The sequence below is a fragment of the Pteropus medius genome, unplaced genomic scaffold (assembly GCF_902729225.1).
Source record: "Pteropus medius unplaced genomic scaffold, Ma_sr-lr_union100, whole genome shotgun sequence".
In the NCBI taxonomy this organism is placed as follows: domain Eukaryota; kingdom Metazoa; phylum Chordata; class Mammalia; order Chiroptera; family Pteropodidae; genus Pteropus; species Pteropus medius.
The window spans coordinates 503,576-519,984 of record NW_024349224.1 but is presented as its reverse complement, the minus strand read 5'-3'; the positions used below and the strand labels follow the sequence as shown (position 1 = coordinate 519,984).

The window sequence follows — 16,409 nt, the reverse complement described above, 5'->3', positions numbered from 1 at the left end:
GGGCGGGGTGGCCGTTCGCTAGACGGATCCTTCCTTGTGCCACAGGGAGAAGCAGTGGCTTTGATCCCCGCCTCTGCGCTCAGATGGAGACCCCGGGGGGCGGGGGTCCCCGCAGGGGCAGGCCGGCCTTGGGCTGGGGACGGGGGGCCTCGCGGCGTTTTGATGTCTCGTTCGCACTGCTGTCTCCGTGGTCATCGGCCGAGCGTCATTCGTGCCGTGGGTTCCCGTCCACGCGCCTGCTGTCCAGGGAGCAGGTGGGCATGTTCTCCTCGTCCACGTTAGCTGCCAGTGATTTTAAAAATAAGACAGGTGACGTCATCGATCTGTGGACCAGCACGGAGGCCTTGGGAGTGTCTGACTTCGGGGACTTTCGAGCAGCTGCAGACCAGGACGGGGACCGACCGTGGCCAGGACAAAGGCCAGCAGCGGCGACAGGCAGATGGTCATTGTCGTCGTAGGGGAAGAGACGAGGCAGCCACGCTGGCCTTTGCGGGGTACCTGCTCCGTGGTGGGCACCGCTGCATGTGCCTGTCCCCATCGGGCCTCCAACGGCCTTGCCGTTGCCCCGTGTCACCGGCGTGTAACCGAGGACGTGCCACCTCAGAGCGCACGGCCCTCGCTGCTTCTGGGATGGGACACAGTTCACCATCTGGCGGAAGCAGACATTCTTCATTTGTTGCAGAGTCCCAGAAAAGAGACCTCTCCGGGCCCCCAGAGGGTGACAGGGGCCCCGGCTGCTGCCACCGTCCCTTGGAGCTGCCGCGCATAGGCCGTGGAAGTTGGAGGGCGCCCAGGGCCCCTGGCGAGCATCCCCGGGAACTGACCCGTCTGCCTGAGCTGAGGGTCGGGGCGACACCGGAGTCGTGATCGTGATGGAGAAGCGCAAGCAGTCCAGGGGCGTGGGGGGGTGCGTACGGGCCTTGTGCTCACGGCACCCCCTCCCCTGGAGCAGGAGAAGCGCCAGCTCAGTCTGCTCCTGCGCCCACGTGATTGGTGTGGCTCGGGATCAGGGCCGGCTGGCAGGTCCCTTCCCTGTCAGGTGGGCCGCAGAGGCGTAAATCAGGAGGCAGGAGTCGTGGCTGTGACAGTCGGGAGTGTGGTGGCCGAGCCTCCTCGTTTGCACGTGGGACGCTGTGACTTGGGGCCGGGGGCCTGAGGCCACGCAGCTGTCTGGGCTGGGGTGCAGGTGTGGCTCCAGGGGGTGGGAGCCACGGGCAGGAGGCAGACCCACCTGGTCTAGGTAGAGGTGGGGTGGCTGGGTGTCCGGGAAAGCAGGCCAGCGCTCTGCCCCTCGGAGGGGGGCCCGGCGCGTGGGCGCCGCCCCGGAAGCCGGGGGGCCTTCTGCCTGCTCTTGTTGGCCCCCCGATCCCGAGTGCTGAAGGAACATGTGTGTGCGCCGCAGCGGGCAGAGGCGTCGACGTGGCATGGGGTCACAGGGCGGCCCAGGGCCCCGGAGCCCGTCCCCCAGAATCCATTTCGTGCAGAGCACCGAGTTTGGGCCACGCACGGGTCCCCCGAGGTCCCAGACGGGTGGACGGTGGAGAGACGGGGACCCAGGTGAATGGCCGTGGCGCGGAGTGGGCGGGCGGGCCTGGCTGCGTGGGTGCCGCGCCACGTGACGCAGGTCTCTGTGGAGCACGCCTGTCGCCTGGTGTGTGCCTCGAGGAGCGGAGGGCAGGTCCTCGCGGTGGCCACGACGGCCGTGGGCCGGGTCCTCCCCGAGGGTAGGAGCTGTGTGCCCGCCCGACGCCTTTGCTGTTTGGTCTGTTTGCTTCGTTTTTCATTCATTTCCTCATTCACTCATTCATTCATTCACTTGCTCTTCTAGTCATTCATTCAGCAAATATCGAGTGCGTGCTCCGCGCCTGGCTCGGTGCCAGGGCTGGGGACACCGCAGTGACGTTGACGGTCACGGCCTCCACCTTGTGCAGCTGCTGGACAGGCACACAAACAAGCCCGACCCGGTGAGAGCCACTGCGAGGGGAGGGGACAGGCAGGCGCCCGCCCGGGTCAGGAAGAGCCTGCTGGAGGAGGTGGCCTTCGACGTGTCACCAGATGCAGGGCACGGGGAGAAAGTGGGGGCCGCAGGGGGGTGTTCCAGACAGAGAATGAAATGCACCAAAGGGCACCAAGCCCCTAAGAGAGGGGGTCCCCTCTGCAGACCCTGATGCGTTTAGCAGCACGAGCCCCAAGCACGTGAGAACTGGGGTCCGTCTTTGCTCCCCATCCTTCCTGGTCATGGCTGGAGTTTGCCTCTGTCCCTGGGGTCCGTCTGCACATGGCGGTGGTGTCCGCGGCCCGGCCGGCGGCTCCCAGCAGCCCTCGTGCCCGTGCACCTGGCCGGCCTGCGTTCGGGCCCCACCAGCTGCCCTTCCTGCAGCTTGGTCGGGGCTCATGGCCCAGTCTGCCCTCCTCTCCCAGGAGGCTGGCTCTGCACGGGAGCCGGAGACACTGCACTGGGGACCCCAGGGGACCAAAGGCGCCGAGCCCTGGCCCGGCCTCCCCTGCCAGCTCGAGCTGGGTGGTGGCAGGTGACAGAGGCTGGCCCCGCCATTGGGGGTACCTGTGGGTGGCATGTGTCAGGCTGGCGTCTCCAACAGGTGCCACTGCGTACGCCCCGCCCGGGCCGGCCCCGGGGGATGCGCGCTTCGGGGTCGGGTCCTCCGACCTCTCTCGCTCGGGTGCCTTCTGCGCTGCGTTGAGCTCGGCGCCGAGTTCAGTCTGAGGCTCTGTGAAACGAGGTGACCTTCGGCACCGCATCACCGTCCAGAAATGCCGAGGTCCGGGCGGCTCTCGTCTGGGCGGGAGGGTGCTGCTGGGCGCTCTGCCCTCTGGAGGAAGGGGCTGCACGGTGTCTTGGGGGGCTGGGCCCCCCCTTTGTCCTACGGCAGCAGCTGTCTGCTGAGACCGAGCAGGGAGCCGAGGCAGGTTAATAGGGGATTAAGTATCCACCTTCCTGCATGACGATGTCTGTTTAAAAGGGAGAGAGGGAGCCGGCGAGAGAGAAGGGATCAATACCCCTCATGACGACTGCGGCACAGTTTTCAGTTTCGTGCTGTTGTTTTAGAGATAGGTCATTCGTTAAAAGCTTATATCTACATAGATAGTTCTGGTGTTGTCCCCGATGGGCTGACACAGTTCAGGTGGATCGATCACGGGGAGATCGGGGCCGCTTCCTTCCCAAATCATCGCCCCTGGGAGAGGTGGAGGCGTCGCTCCGTGGCTTGGCTTCTGGGGGACCGGGCTGGGCTGCCGCCCACAAGGGCTGCGTGTGGTGATGCTGTGGCTGCCTCTCTCTCCTGCACTGTGGCCATCGGACGCTCAGACGACGTCCTCTGGACGCGTGGCCTCCTGGAGCCACCGGTGGGGGCTGATAAGCCGCCAGCTTGCAGGGCTCCGCAGAGGGGTGGGGCCCGGCCTCCAGCAGCCGCATCTGGACCCTGTGGCGGGAGCGCATGGAGTCTCCGGGGACTGAGCGATCACCGGCAACCTGGGGCGAAGCCAGGAAATGCTCTCGGGGAAGGTGACACCAGGCTGGGGCACGGGGATGGGTCTGGGCCGCCAGAGACTCGGGAGGGGGCCTCTGCTGTCACAAAGAGCAGAGGGGAGACCAGTCCCGTCTCCCCAACCCCAAGCACCCTCTGCCGACTCGCACACGGGCCGTCACCCCAGCGACAGCATCGCACCAGGTGCCGGCTCTCGTCCTGCAGGTTATTCCCCGACGTTTCTCCATCTTCTCTGGCCCCGTCACGTAGAAAGCCGCCACCGTGGCGCGCGTGCTCGGCTCACGGGTCGACGCACCGTGAGCGCCTGGGCCACGGCTTCCGCCCCGCCTCCCCCCACCCCCCGGGCGGTCCCTGCTCCCTCCTCGTGTGCTTATGCTGGCCCCTCCATCCCCACACGCTCCCTCCTCTGCTCTGCCCAGTCATGTCCTCAAGCCTCAGCCAAGGACCTTCCCTCCCCCAACCCATGTGTCACTGGGCCCCAGCCCCCACCCCCCCGAGCCTCAGCCCACTGTGCCAACACAGTGTGGGCCTCCCCTGCAGCCCCTGACCCCGGGCTGTCTTGGGGGTCCGTCTATCCCCCTGCCCCGAGTCGACTCCCCAAGGAAGGGTCCGGTCTTGCTCATACGTGTCTAGAGCGGTGGGGTTCCTGCCACAGGTATGCATTCAGGCTGCCGGTGAACGACACGGTCCCGCCTTACACGCCCACGAAGCCGCCTGACCCCTTCTCACTAACCAGCGGGCGTGCCCAGCTGTGTCCTTCGCCCTCGGCATCTCCCAGACTCCAGATCAAGGAAGCTTCTGGCCCTAGGAAGCCGTGCTGACCGCTGCGGTCGGTGCCTGGGGACGGCCACCTCACAGGGACGGCCTTCTGCAACTTGAATGCCACACTTTGCTCTCCCACAATCCCATTCGCCTTCTCAAACCCCGTGAAGTGTGCGGGACGGTTAATGCCGGTCCGTCTTAGAGACGAGGAAGCTGAGGCTCTGGCAGACGCCAAGGCCAAGCTTACCAGAGGGACAGCGGCCACTGGGCGGATGTTCACGGGGATGGTTCTCTTCCCACGGGTCCGGTCTAGCTGGGGCCGACGCCACCCACACAGGGACAGGAGGATGTGAAATGCGTATCAGCCCTCGGGGTGAACAGGTGGTGTCGACCCGCCCCCCGGGCAGCGAGCAGCAGAGCCTCGCCGCCCACACCCACCCACCCGGCCAGCCCCGAGGCGCGGGCGCAGGACCCTGCTGTCTGTCGGGCTCCTCGGCCCACGAGCTGCCGTCCCTCTGTCCCCATGTGCTTCACGAGCGAGAGAGCCGGCACCGGTCAGCGCCCAGCCCGGCGGGTCCGGACGTGGCGCGGGACACCCGAAGCCAGCCTGCCCACCAGCGTCTGGCTCGGCCCCGGACTCAGGCTTCCTGGCCGTGCGACCTTGAGGGACTTGAACTTTCTGAGCCTCAGTTTCTTGGTTTGGGAGTGGGGCCGGGGCCGTCCCTACCACCTGCGGGGTGAGAAGCTACGTGAGCTCACAGTGGCGACGGGCCCGGCTCAGCGTTGGCATGTGGCATTGTGTGAGGGGGTTGAAGCAGCGAGAGCTGTAGGTATTGATGGTGGGGTAGTGGCATGTGGCATTGGCCAATGTCTGTCTTGTGAGGCGGAGGAACACTGTAGGTATTGTGATGAGGGCAGTGGTGGCAATATAATAACTGTCGCGAAGGCGGAGGAAACTGTAGGTGATGATGATGAGGAGGTGGAAGAGGAGCAGAGGTGCTGTGAGTGGTGATGATGGTGAGGTGGGGCGGAGGTGGTGATGGAAGAAGGAGGACAAAGAGGCTGAGGCTGAGGCAGAGACGGCGGTGGCGACAGCCGTTGCTGGTTCTTTTGAGCTTCCTCTGCCTGACGGGTGCACGTGAGCCTGTGCTCGTCCCAGCACCTGTCTGCCTGGCTCTGCGTGCTGTGGGCAGCCAGGCGTCAGACCCGAGGGCCTCTGTACCCGGAGAAGGTGACCCGGGGACCCTCCGTGGATGTGTTTCTTTCCCAGAGGATGTGCTTGCTGTCTGTCTTCAGTGCTGGGCTACAGATTCGATCCAGACTCTAAAAGCCAACAGACATGCTGGGGAGACCTCTTTGCCTTCGAGAGTTGCGAGGTCATCCAGAGTCTTCACAGAGAGGATGCTTTGTGTCCCTTTGCCCCTTCCCAGCCCTCCGGCTCTCACTTTGGCACCCTGGCAGCCGGCCGAGGTTGCCTGGCACCATGGGCACAGCCAGCCCGGCCGAGGCCCGCTCGCCACCCCGGCGGCCAGGGCCTGAACTTTGGCCGTGACTCCATGTCCACGGGGAGAGCTGGACGCTCGACGCACAGCCCGATTTGAACACCACGCTCCCATTAATACGTACGGCGCGTTTTAACCGTTTCCGGCCCTGTCTCCTGGCATCGTCTGTGCATCAGTCAGAACGGAGCAGGTCACCCGTGCTGCCCTCCCGTTATCTGTTAATCATCCGGCAAATAAACCACTCAGTATCCTGCCCACCTCAGTAATGCCTGTGATGTAATTTGTTTGGATGCCCAAATGTCACCGGCGTTGACTGTAAGATGAAGAAATGCACTTGCTCAGCATCGCAAGCTCGAGGCCGAAACGCGAGCATGAAATCTCTGGTTTATTTTCGTGATCATGTTTACAGCTGTTTAATGACCCTGAAAGGTTCGGTGGTCTGGTGCCGTGCGTTTTGGAGCAGGAGCGCCCTGAGCTCTCGGCGCTGCACCAGGGAGGCAGCATCTAGGGAGAAGCCTCGTGTGCCGGGCGAAGTGTCTCCAGCCCTGTTCCCCAAAGCGCGAGGCTGCAGGGCGGCCTGCGGGGCCGGGCCAGGGGCGTCTGCACCCCCGGGAGGGCGGCCTGCCTACCGCCGGGACTGCAGGCTCTGCCGCGGTTTGTGTCAGGCCCGCTTTGGGGACCTGGCTGGGGACATGCTCCCGCGAGGTGTCCGACCAGCGCCTTTACACGGGCTGGTGAACAGGGGATGTTTACTCGTGCTTGGCTAGACGACAGTATCTCATTTTTAAAAATCCAGTTCGAGTGGTTATTTTAAAAGTCATTTTATTTCCCAGCTCATCTTTTTCATGGTATAAGGATAAAACTCTCACTGGCAAGTTCTGTATATTCTGGACTATTCATAAGCTTACTTTTTTTTTTCCTGTGCTAGCAAAACGAGGCTGTTTTTGTGCGAAATGTATTTAGACTTGCGGCAGCTGGCATTGCTGGTGTCCCGATAGTTTTAAATGTTTTTTTTGAGTGAGAGATACAATTAGGTATCTCTAAGGGAAGAGTTAAGTGAAAACTTTTGTCATCGGTGTCCCAGGAAACAATCTTGACGGCAGAAACGCAGAACCTAAACAGCTGTCAGCGCCGTCGAAGGCGGCCGGAGGGCCCGGGGCACCCGTGACGACGGGGGATCAGCACAGAACGCCTTTCGACGGTCTGTGTCCCCCATGGCGGCTTTGGCGCTCGGAGAGCCCCTCGCCGGGAGACCCAGAATGACACAGCTCAGACATGCTCAGACACGCTCGCACACGCTCACACACGCCGACATGCTCGCACACGCACACACATCGCCAGACATCGCGCCAGACATCGCTTCGCACATCGCGACGCGACACGCCAGACACGCCGCGACACGCACACAATACGGCTTCGCGACACGTAAGCTCAGACACGCCGCAGACACGCCAGACATCGCTCGCGACACGCCACACACTATCGCTGACATCGCCGCGACACGCGTAGCCATGCTCGTGACACACTTCAGACATTGGCCACGCCGCGACACGCTCGCACTTGCACATGCACCTGTACCCTGGCCGTGCTCACACGGGGAGGGGGGTGCCGCGGTGGCCGGGACTCCACAGCAGCCCGAGTGCCAGCGTGCCCCACCGTGACTCCTGGGCTCGGGGAGGGGCGGGGCGGGGGGCGTGTCGGGTGTTCCACGTCGGAGGGACGATGCACCGCATCTGACAGCTCGCAGTGGCCGCCAGCTGTCCTGCTTCGGTGAGGACACCGGCTGCTGCCCACAGCCGGGTGAACCGCGGGCACCGGGCTTTGTCCCTCTCCTTGTGGCCCAGGCCTGTCCTCGGCAGGTGGTGCCCCATGTGCTTGCCTCCATCATGCGGGTTTTCCTACCTGGGTCAGGTACAGAAGGGCTTCTCAGAGGTCACGGCTGCCCGACCGCTGACGCCCAGGGCCATGGCCCACCTGTGCTGGCTCCTGGCTTCGCGATGGCGGTCTCTCATGTGCTGGATCTTGGGGTGATGGGCCCAGAGCCGGGCGGGGGGCGCTCATGCGATGAAGCGCCCCCAGGTGCTGGTGACCACCCAGGAGCAGCGCTCCCGGTCATGCCGTTTGTCAGGATGTAGGGAGCGTCCTGCCAGGGACGCCGATGGCATTCACCGTGGGGCCTGTGAAGGAGCAGTGTGGGTCCAAAGGGATGGCGGTCTCCGGGGCATGCTGCTTGGGCTGGAGGAGGGCGTCGGGACACCCGGCATCTGCGTGGGGGGCCCGCAGGCAGCGCCCCCCTCCGAGGGCTCCAGGGCTGCGGTGGGGGCCGGTCCTCCAGCCGCGGGATGCACGCTCCCTCGGTCCCTTAATAGAGTGCCCCGCCCCCACACAGACCTAATGCACACGCACCTGCGCAGGCTCACACACACTCTCACACGCACGTGCACACGCTCACACACGCAACCGTACCCGCAGCTGCCGCGGCCTCTCCTCTCTCTGAACCTTGGGTCATTGGCGCTCTGTTGTGGGTGGCCTTGCCCGTGCTGGCCCCTTGGAGCCAGGGCCCTTGGGGGCAGGTGCACAGAAGGCCCCTGGCAAATAGTTACTGAGTGGCTGAGACGGGGCTCAGGGCGTGCTGGCTGGGCGAAGCGGCAAGGCTGGAGACGTCGAGGCCGCCCCAGGTTTCGTGAGGCCCGGGCCAGGCCGGGGGCCAGCTCGTCCTGCCTCGGCCGCTGGGCCCGGGGACAGCACACCAGTTACCCGCCTTCTTTCCAAGAACTCGGCCCCGCTTCCTTCTCTGAGTCCTGTGGCTAGTCTTGGTAAGGCTGGACCCATGAGCGCCTGTACCAGCTCGTGGAGCCACGGGTGGCGGGATCCTGAGGTGACCATCCGGGGTGGCCCTGCTCCACTGTGGGACGTGGCTCAGGCTTCGCCTCAGCTCATTCGAGGGCTGAGGCCATAATCCTGGTGCGTCCCCTGGTGAGTTCTAACTCGATCGCCTTCCTGTCCCCTTGCGCCCTGCAGCCAGGCTGTCAGTGCGCCCCAAGCCTGGGATGGGCTCCAGGGGTGCAGGGAGTGGAGGAGATGGGGGCGGGGGCGGGGGCGGGGGCGTGTCTCACCGGCCGTGTCTGGGCCCCAGCGTCCCGGTGGCAGCCAGAGACCCTCCAGCTGTGACGAGCTCCGACTGGGGGTTTCACAGATTTGCATGGAGCTGGGTTTGGGGCCCGCGAGCTGGGGTGAGGGGTTCTCCCACAGGGCTCACCACCCGTTACGAGCCGTGTGTATGGGGTCCCTTCCCTCATGCACCCCATCGGTCAGCAAATACTGAGCATACAATGAGCCAGCTCTGTGCTTGGCCCTGAGAGGGCATCTGTGCCCGAGGCGGACACGACCCTGCCCTCGAGGACAGTGGCATCCGCTCGAGGGGCGACAGCAGCCTTCTCCCGGGGCGAGTGCCATGAGCATAAGCGGGTGCTTCCGAGGGGGCCGGGGTGTCGGCCTCAGCAAGGTGGGCACGGAGGGCCTTCTGAGAAGGGGCCCCGTGAGCTGAGGCCTGCACGAGGAGGAGACGCTGGCTTGCCTTTGCACATTCTAGAACATTCTGTGTTCAGCAGTGGTACCTGAATACCAGTTGCTTAAAGGGGCTTTTAAAAGGCTTTGTTGATAGAAAATAAAAGTTTTTAACGATCAAAGGATTCCATACTCAAACCTAACTTGAAAGCTCCCACATTCATTACTTGAGGAGTGGTGCTGTTCCTTGCCCAGCACGAATCGGGGAGGTGGGTGGTCCTCACCTGGACGCCCCCGTCCAGCCTGCTTTGCGGTCTCGCAGGATCGCGCATCCGGCCTCCCCAGCCAAACTGGCATCAGCTCATCAGCGGCAACCTGAAAACAGCCCGTCTTCTGGGATCCGTGCCTTCTGCGCGGGCCACCTGGGCAGCCTTCGGAAGTGGGCCGGCCGTCTGGGCTTGGACTTCCCAAACGTCCCCGAGGGGCTTCAGGGTCATGACCCGTATTTGCTCAGGGGAGGAGCCAGGAGCCAGCACAGCTGGACTGGCTTGGAGGTGGTGAAGGGGTCTCGGCCTGGGTACCTCCAGTCACGTCTGCACGCTGGTCCTGCTCCCCCGTGCTGGCCGGTGGGTGCCACGCGTGCAGGGGTCGGCCAGTCTTGTCCACCAACGTGTCCTCAAGTGCTAGGGTCAGGGCCTGGCACACAGTGGGGACGCAGCAAGTTTGCGGAGTGACCGCAAGGATCTCCATGAGACTTCACTCCGACCCGGCCCCCAAAGGGGTCTGGGTTTTTTCTTTTATTTATGTGACTGCCACCAGCAACGGAATGGTGGCAAATCAGAAGCCGCCGTTTGCTGCCAGCGAGGGTGTGCCTGTGCGTGAGTGCGCGAGCCACGTTGTCCGCAGGGCAGTCAGGCCCGCACCGTGGCTGCGGTTCCCTCCCGCCTAGCAGTAAACATCCATGGCCCCTTCGTCCCTCGCAAGGTGGACTCCTGCCCCGTCCTCCTGCCCGGGCAGCCGGGTCCTCGTGGGAGACGCTCCGTGCCATGCATCTTGTGCCGGCGGAGGCCCAGCAGGCGCCGACCCCCTGGGCTGAGCGTGCTTCCTCCGCAGTGGAGCTCTGTCCCCGCAGGCCCCCCCAGGCATCGGTTCAGGCGGGGGTCGGGCGCTGCTCCCCAACCCCTGGCTGGTCGCACGTATAACATTGGGATACAAAGAGGGTAGCTGTGCGAAAACAGCCCCGAAATGGCGGGAAGCGGATTTGGACTCCCCCAGGCGGAAGGCAGCCCCGGGGAGACCCCAGGCTTGGGTTCATTCATTGCGTTTCAGAGCTGAGTCTCCACATGCTCCGCTGTGGGGGGCTTTTCCCTGCCCCTCCCCCCAGCCTCCCCCCTCCAGTGGTCTGGCTTAGCTGTCTGCACGGGCCGGAGAGGGGTCCGTCGTCACTATTACCAACAATTATAAGGACCAGCTTTGAGGATCAGCGTCTAACAAACAGCTTTGAGTTCTAATTTTCTGCAAAGCACATTCTGCAGGTACAATTTGTACTCATTACTGTATGTTGGGAAAGTTATTAAAAACACTCAAACTTGGTGAGACTTCCTGTGGCATCGTCCCTGGATTTTAATTGGTTTTTATCTAGTTCTTTAAAAGATCTCCTTAAGCCCAGTCAAAGCCCCTGCCTCAAATCCTGTGCCCGCTGACGGGCAGGGAGACCCCATTATGCGGTTGGTGTAAGTCTTCGCCCAGATCTGAATAGTCTCAACAACCCACTACGATTCCGTCAGGAGATAATTTATACTTCTTTTGATGGGCACAGTTACCAAATGACAAAATAACAGTGTTTCGTAACATAAGGGTTAAATCTTAATCTCCGAGGTTTGCAAAGCTGCTGCTCGCAGTCTCCTTAAAATTTAATATACCTCGTTAATGCTTCCTTGCAAACACTGAAGGATTTTTATGATTATAATCATGTGTTACAGCACCTAGTACTGTTTCTAAGCAGCATACTAATCAGCTTAATGAGATATTACTGCACTTTTTGTTGACTAAAGCAAAATCCCTTTTATTGTTCTAAAGCCCGTCCTTTACTTATTTTTTCCCAAAACATTATCTTGTTTTATTAGGTATCAGTAAATATCATGCCATCGGTTTTCTCGTTTGTTTGTTTTTGGCCAAAACATAAAATAATCTCGTTCACCCCCGACTGGCAAATGTATTGAACTTTGGAACCAGAAACGGAAGTTTCAAGTTCAGCCTAGTTGGTGCTGCAGTCAAAGCATTCAGCTCCCAAGGCCAGCTTGAGCTGAACCAACAGGTGCGGGTACCACCTGGGGGGCTGGAGGAGGTCCTGACACGTGGACCTTTGATTTGTCACTGGGTGTCGAAAGTGGTCAAACATTAATAATTTAAATGCGAATGAATAATTGCAGTCGGTAAACAGAAAACACGAGGAAGACGCTCTATTCGCCAAAACAAATCGGAGGCCCAATGCCATGTTGCATAATTGGCATTTAATAATTCATTTTTTTATTATTGTTTTCTACCGCAATTCCTTAGCATTATTGTGCGTAGGTAAGGCACGAAATGCAAATCCCCCGCCGGCTGAAGCTGGCGCTTCGTGGCGCACCCTGCCGGCCCGGATCTGAACTGTCTCTCCATTTTCAGGGATGGAAGAAGCCAGTCTGTGCCTCGGAGTGTCCTCGGCGGCGCCGGAAGCGGAGCCCCACCTGGGCGGCCCTGTCCTCAACGGCCAGTATGCCATGAGCCAGAAGCTGCACCAGATCACCTCCCAGCTCAGCCATGCCTTCCCCGAGCTGCACCCGCGGCCCAACCCCGAGGACAAGCCCCCCGCGCCCCTCGACGAGAAGGCCCGCGTGCCCATCAGCGGCCAGCCCATGGGCAGTCAGATGGCGCTGCTGGCCAACCAGCTGGGCCGGGACGTGGACACCAGCCTCAACGGGCGCGTGGACCTGCAGCAGTTCCTGAACGGGCAGAACCTGGGCATCATGTCGCAGATGAGCGACATCGAGGACGACGCACGCAAGAACCGCAAGTACCCGTGCCCGCTGTGCGGCAAGCGCTTCCGCTTCAACAGCATCCTGTCCCTGCACATGCGCACTCACACCGGCGAGAAGCCCTTCAAGTGCCCCTACTGCGACCACCGCGCGGCGCAGAAGGGCAACCTCAAGATCCACCTGCGCACGCACAAGCTGGGCAACCTGGGCAAGGGGCGCGGGCGCGTGCGCGAGGAGAACCGCCTGCTGCACGAGCTGGAGGAGCGGGCCATCCTGCGGGACAAGCAGCTCAAGAGCAGCCTGCTGCAGCCGCGGCCCGACCTGAAGCCCCTGGCGCACGCGCAGCCCGCGCCGCCGGCTGCCTGCCACCTGGCGCCGCCCGCCAACCACGGCGCGCCCGACGCCGCCCACCCGGTGCCCTCGCCCAAGGCCGCGGGCGCGCAGGACGACGCGGTGGCGCCGGCCGCCGGCTTCCGCTGCACCTTCTGCAAGGGCAAGTTCAAGAAGCGCGAGGAGCTGGACCGCCACATCCGCATCCTGCACAAGCCCTACAAGTGCACGCTGTGCGACTTTGCGGCCTCGCAGGAGGAGGAGCTCATCGGCCACGTGGAGAAGGCGCACATCACGGCCGAGTCGGCGCAGGGCCAGGGCGCCGGCGGCGGCGCGGAGCAGGCGGCCAACGAGTTCCGCTGCGAGGTGTGCGGCCAGGTGTTCAGCCAGGCGTGGTTCCTCAAGGGCCACATGCGCAAGCACAAGGACTCCTTCGAGCACTGCTGCCAGATCTGCGGCCGGCGCTTCAAGGAGCCCTGGTTCCTGAAGAACCACATGAAGGTCCACCTCAACAAGCTGTCGGCCAAGGGCAAGCCCCCCGGCGACGCCGACGGGCCCATGCCGCTGGGCGGCATGTCCCAGGAGGCCCACGCCAACCTGTACTCCCGGTACCTGTCCTGCCTGCAGGCTGGCTTCATGGCGCCCGACAAAGGCGGCCTGAGCGAGCCCAGCCAGCTCTACGGTAAGGGGGAGCCGCCCATGAAGGAGAAGGAAGTGCTGGGGAAGCTGCTGTCCCCTATCTCCGGCGTGGCCCACGGCGTCCCCGAGGGCGACAAGCACTCCCTGCTGGGCTGCCTCAACCTGGTGCCGCCGCTGAAGTCCAGCTGCATCGAGCGGCTGCAGGCGGCCGCCAAAGCCGCCGAGATGGACCCGGTGAACAGCTACCAGGCTTGGCAGCTCATGGCCAGGGGCATGGCCATGGAACACGGCTTCTTGTCCAAAGAGCACCAGCTGCAGCGCGGCCAGGAGGACGCGCTGGCGGCGGCCGCGGTCACCTTCGACAAGGAGAAGCGGGAGTACGTGCTGGTGGGGGCGGACGGCTGCAAGCAGAAGCTGCCCGCCGACCTGCTGCACGGCGCCAAGGCGGCCAGCGCGCGAGACCTGTCGGCCAAGCTCGACCCTCTGGAAGGCGGGCGGGAGTTCCTGCCGCACGGGCTGGGCCAGGCGCTGGACTACAACCCGCAGGGCCCGGCCGGCGCCAAGGACAAGCCCACCGAGTGCCCGGACTGCGGCCGCGTGTTCCGCACCTACCACCAGGTGGTCGTGCACTCCCGCGTCCACAAGCGCGACCGCAAGGGCGACGAGGACGGACTGCACGCGGGCCTGGACGAGCGGCGCGGCTCGGGCAGCGACCAGGAGTCGCAGTCGGTGAGCCGCTCCACCACGCCGGGCTCCTCCAACGTGACCGAGGAGAGCGGGGCGGGCGGCGGCTTCTCCCAGCCCGGCAGCGCCCAGGAGGACAGCCCGCACCCCTCCTCGCCATGCTCTTCCGGTAGGTTGCCAGGGCGCTGGGGGCGGGGTGGGGCGGCTGGGGTGGCCGGGGTTCCCCGGGCCGGGGCGGTGTCTGCGCCAGGGCGCTGGGGGCGGGGTGGGGCGGCTGGGGGCCCCGGGCCGGGGCAGGGTCTGCGCCGGCGCAGTGCTGGAAGGGCCCTCGCTGCTCTTGCGAGTGGTCCGAGGTGACAGTGGCTTGCTGGCACGTGTGGACCTGGCCGTCCCGGCCTGCCTCAGGGCGGGGTCGCTCCAGCAATTCGGCCTCCTTCAGCACTGGCCACCGGGAGAGTCGGTTGACCCTTCCCGGTGCGGTGGAGGCGGCCAGTCGGCACGTTAGCCAGGGGGCGTGGCCACTGGCGGTCCCTGCGCCCCGAGCCTGGGCGCTGGCCTCCGGCCCCGTGCGCGGTGTGCACCGTGCGCTCGGGCCCCCGCCGTCCCTCCCTCCAGGGTCGGTTCCCATGATTCTCTCTCTTGGGCACCCCGGCGTGCCTCCCCAGACCGTACCTGTGTCCCCGACCTTCCAAAGTCAGCGTGGCTCACCCGCCAGGCTCCTCTGACGCCTGGGGAAGGCGCAGAGGTTTGAAACACAGAGGTGCGACTACACGTCTTAAATTGTACTGTGTTCCACGGGCGATACATTGGTGTCTAAAATAGCAGAGCAAAAAATCTGTCATCAAAATGTCTGTGAAATGCTGAAGCTTCCTGGCCTGGTTTGGGGGAAAAGCCTAGCCTGAGACGGCTGAATTTCAGTCCCTACCCAGCAGCGGGTGAGCACTGGCCACCACTCCCGCTTCCGGAACCCCTGACTAGCGGCCAGTGGGTGCAAAGTTGTGTCTGGAGCCCTTTATGCAGAAGGCATCACGCTCCCACTGTAATCGCTCTGCAGCCTGAGAACGGACGTCATGCCCTAACGAATGCCTCGTTACCACTGGCAACATTGATTTCTGCAATCAGCCATTAGTCTAGAAAATGAAGGACAGTTTGAGGCACCTCAAGGCACCGCACTGCCACTGTTCGGGAGCCGGCAGCACACTGTCAGGGTCGTTCCGGAAAAGTTTTTTCTGCTCTCCGTTTTTTCCCCCCTTCTGGGTTTCAATAAATATTTCAGAATTGGAGGCAATTCGCTGCTACAGTTATTAAGGAGGTGCCGGCTCGGTTCTGTTGTTATTGTCATGCTCCAGTTTACCCTTCTGCCAGCACAAAATTAGGGCTGGAACAAAGTGTGAGCCTGCCGGCTCGTTACAAACCGGTGAAGAGCTGCCGGGACACATAAATCTGAACTTGCATTCCAGAGATTCCGATCGCACTTAATGCCGCTGCTTAAATACCCATGAAACGCGCCGTCTACCCCGGACTCTGAGCCGCGGGCCTGATTTATCTCTGGTGAGACAGCCCGGCAGAGTCGGAGCGGCCCCCGAGGGCCCGGCGGGCGAGCCGCCCGGCAGCACTGACCCCCTCCTTGGAACAGACGGTGCGAGGCCAGGCTTTCCAAGTGCCACTGCCTCGCAGTGGCACTGTGAAGATGGACCTCTGCGCACAGGCGGCAAAGCGCCAGGCGTGCCCCTGTCACTGGGGACGACCCCCGGCCTCCTGGGGAGAGGTCCCCGCATCCGGGGCGTGTCGTCCGGCTGCTTTGGGATCGGGCAGCTTCCTGGGGCTCGGAGCAGAGCTGGCTCCCCTAAGTCCGGGGGACGATGTGGCATTAGCGCGCGCACCCCTCCCCTCTCCCAGATCCGCCCAAGTGCAGAGGTCTTCACAGAGGATCCCCACGCCGAATGTTCACGTTATGAACGACACGTTTCCCGCGTCGCTCTCACCTTCTGGCCGAGTGACAGCCCCAGGCTGTGCCTGGCTCGCTCGTTTCCGTATCTCTGAACACTCTTGAAGAAAACGGTTTCGCTGAGAAGAGCCAGGGGGCTCGCGGACGCTCCTCCCTCGCGTCCTGCGGTTGTGGTGATCTTCCCACTCTATTCCCCCCACCGGAGCCCTCCACGACTGGGAGGACCGAGCCTTTCAATCCCGTTCTACTCTTTGTTTTCTTCATATTCAAATGAGACCCTTTCATAATTTCCTGGCTAAGGACGCAGATGGATGGCATACCAACATGCAGCCCAGCCAGGGCAGGGCGTTCTCGGCTTGTGGGATTAGTGCCGGGACCCCAGCCCGCTGGCCTCCCCTCTTATTCCCAACATTTAAATACATTTGTTTTTTTAGCACAATAGGTGTTTTACCATTACCTGTTAGAGAGAGACCTGCAAGGTGAAGGGGAGAGAGAGAGAGAAAATCTTTAAGTC

The 16,409-nt window shown here is 62.9% G+C and overlaps 1 protein-coding gene across 12 annotated transcripts in view; it reads left to right on the top strand.

Annotated features, from left to right (window-relative positions):
• Positions 1-16,409, top strand: part of ZNF536 (zinc finger protein 536) — a 341,362-nt gene that overhangs the window by 151,886 nt on the left and 173,067 nt on the right. For all 12 annotated transcript variants that reach the window (XM_039880738.1, XM_039880733.1, XM_039880739.1 and 9 more), the window contains one exon: positions 11,945-14,116. In XM_039880738.1, coding sequence (XP_039736672.1) covers positions 11,947-14,116 — 2,170 coding nt within the window. In that variant the 5' untranslated portion in view covers positions 11,945-11,946. The remainder of the gene's footprint in view (positions 1-11,944; positions 14,117-16,409) is intronic.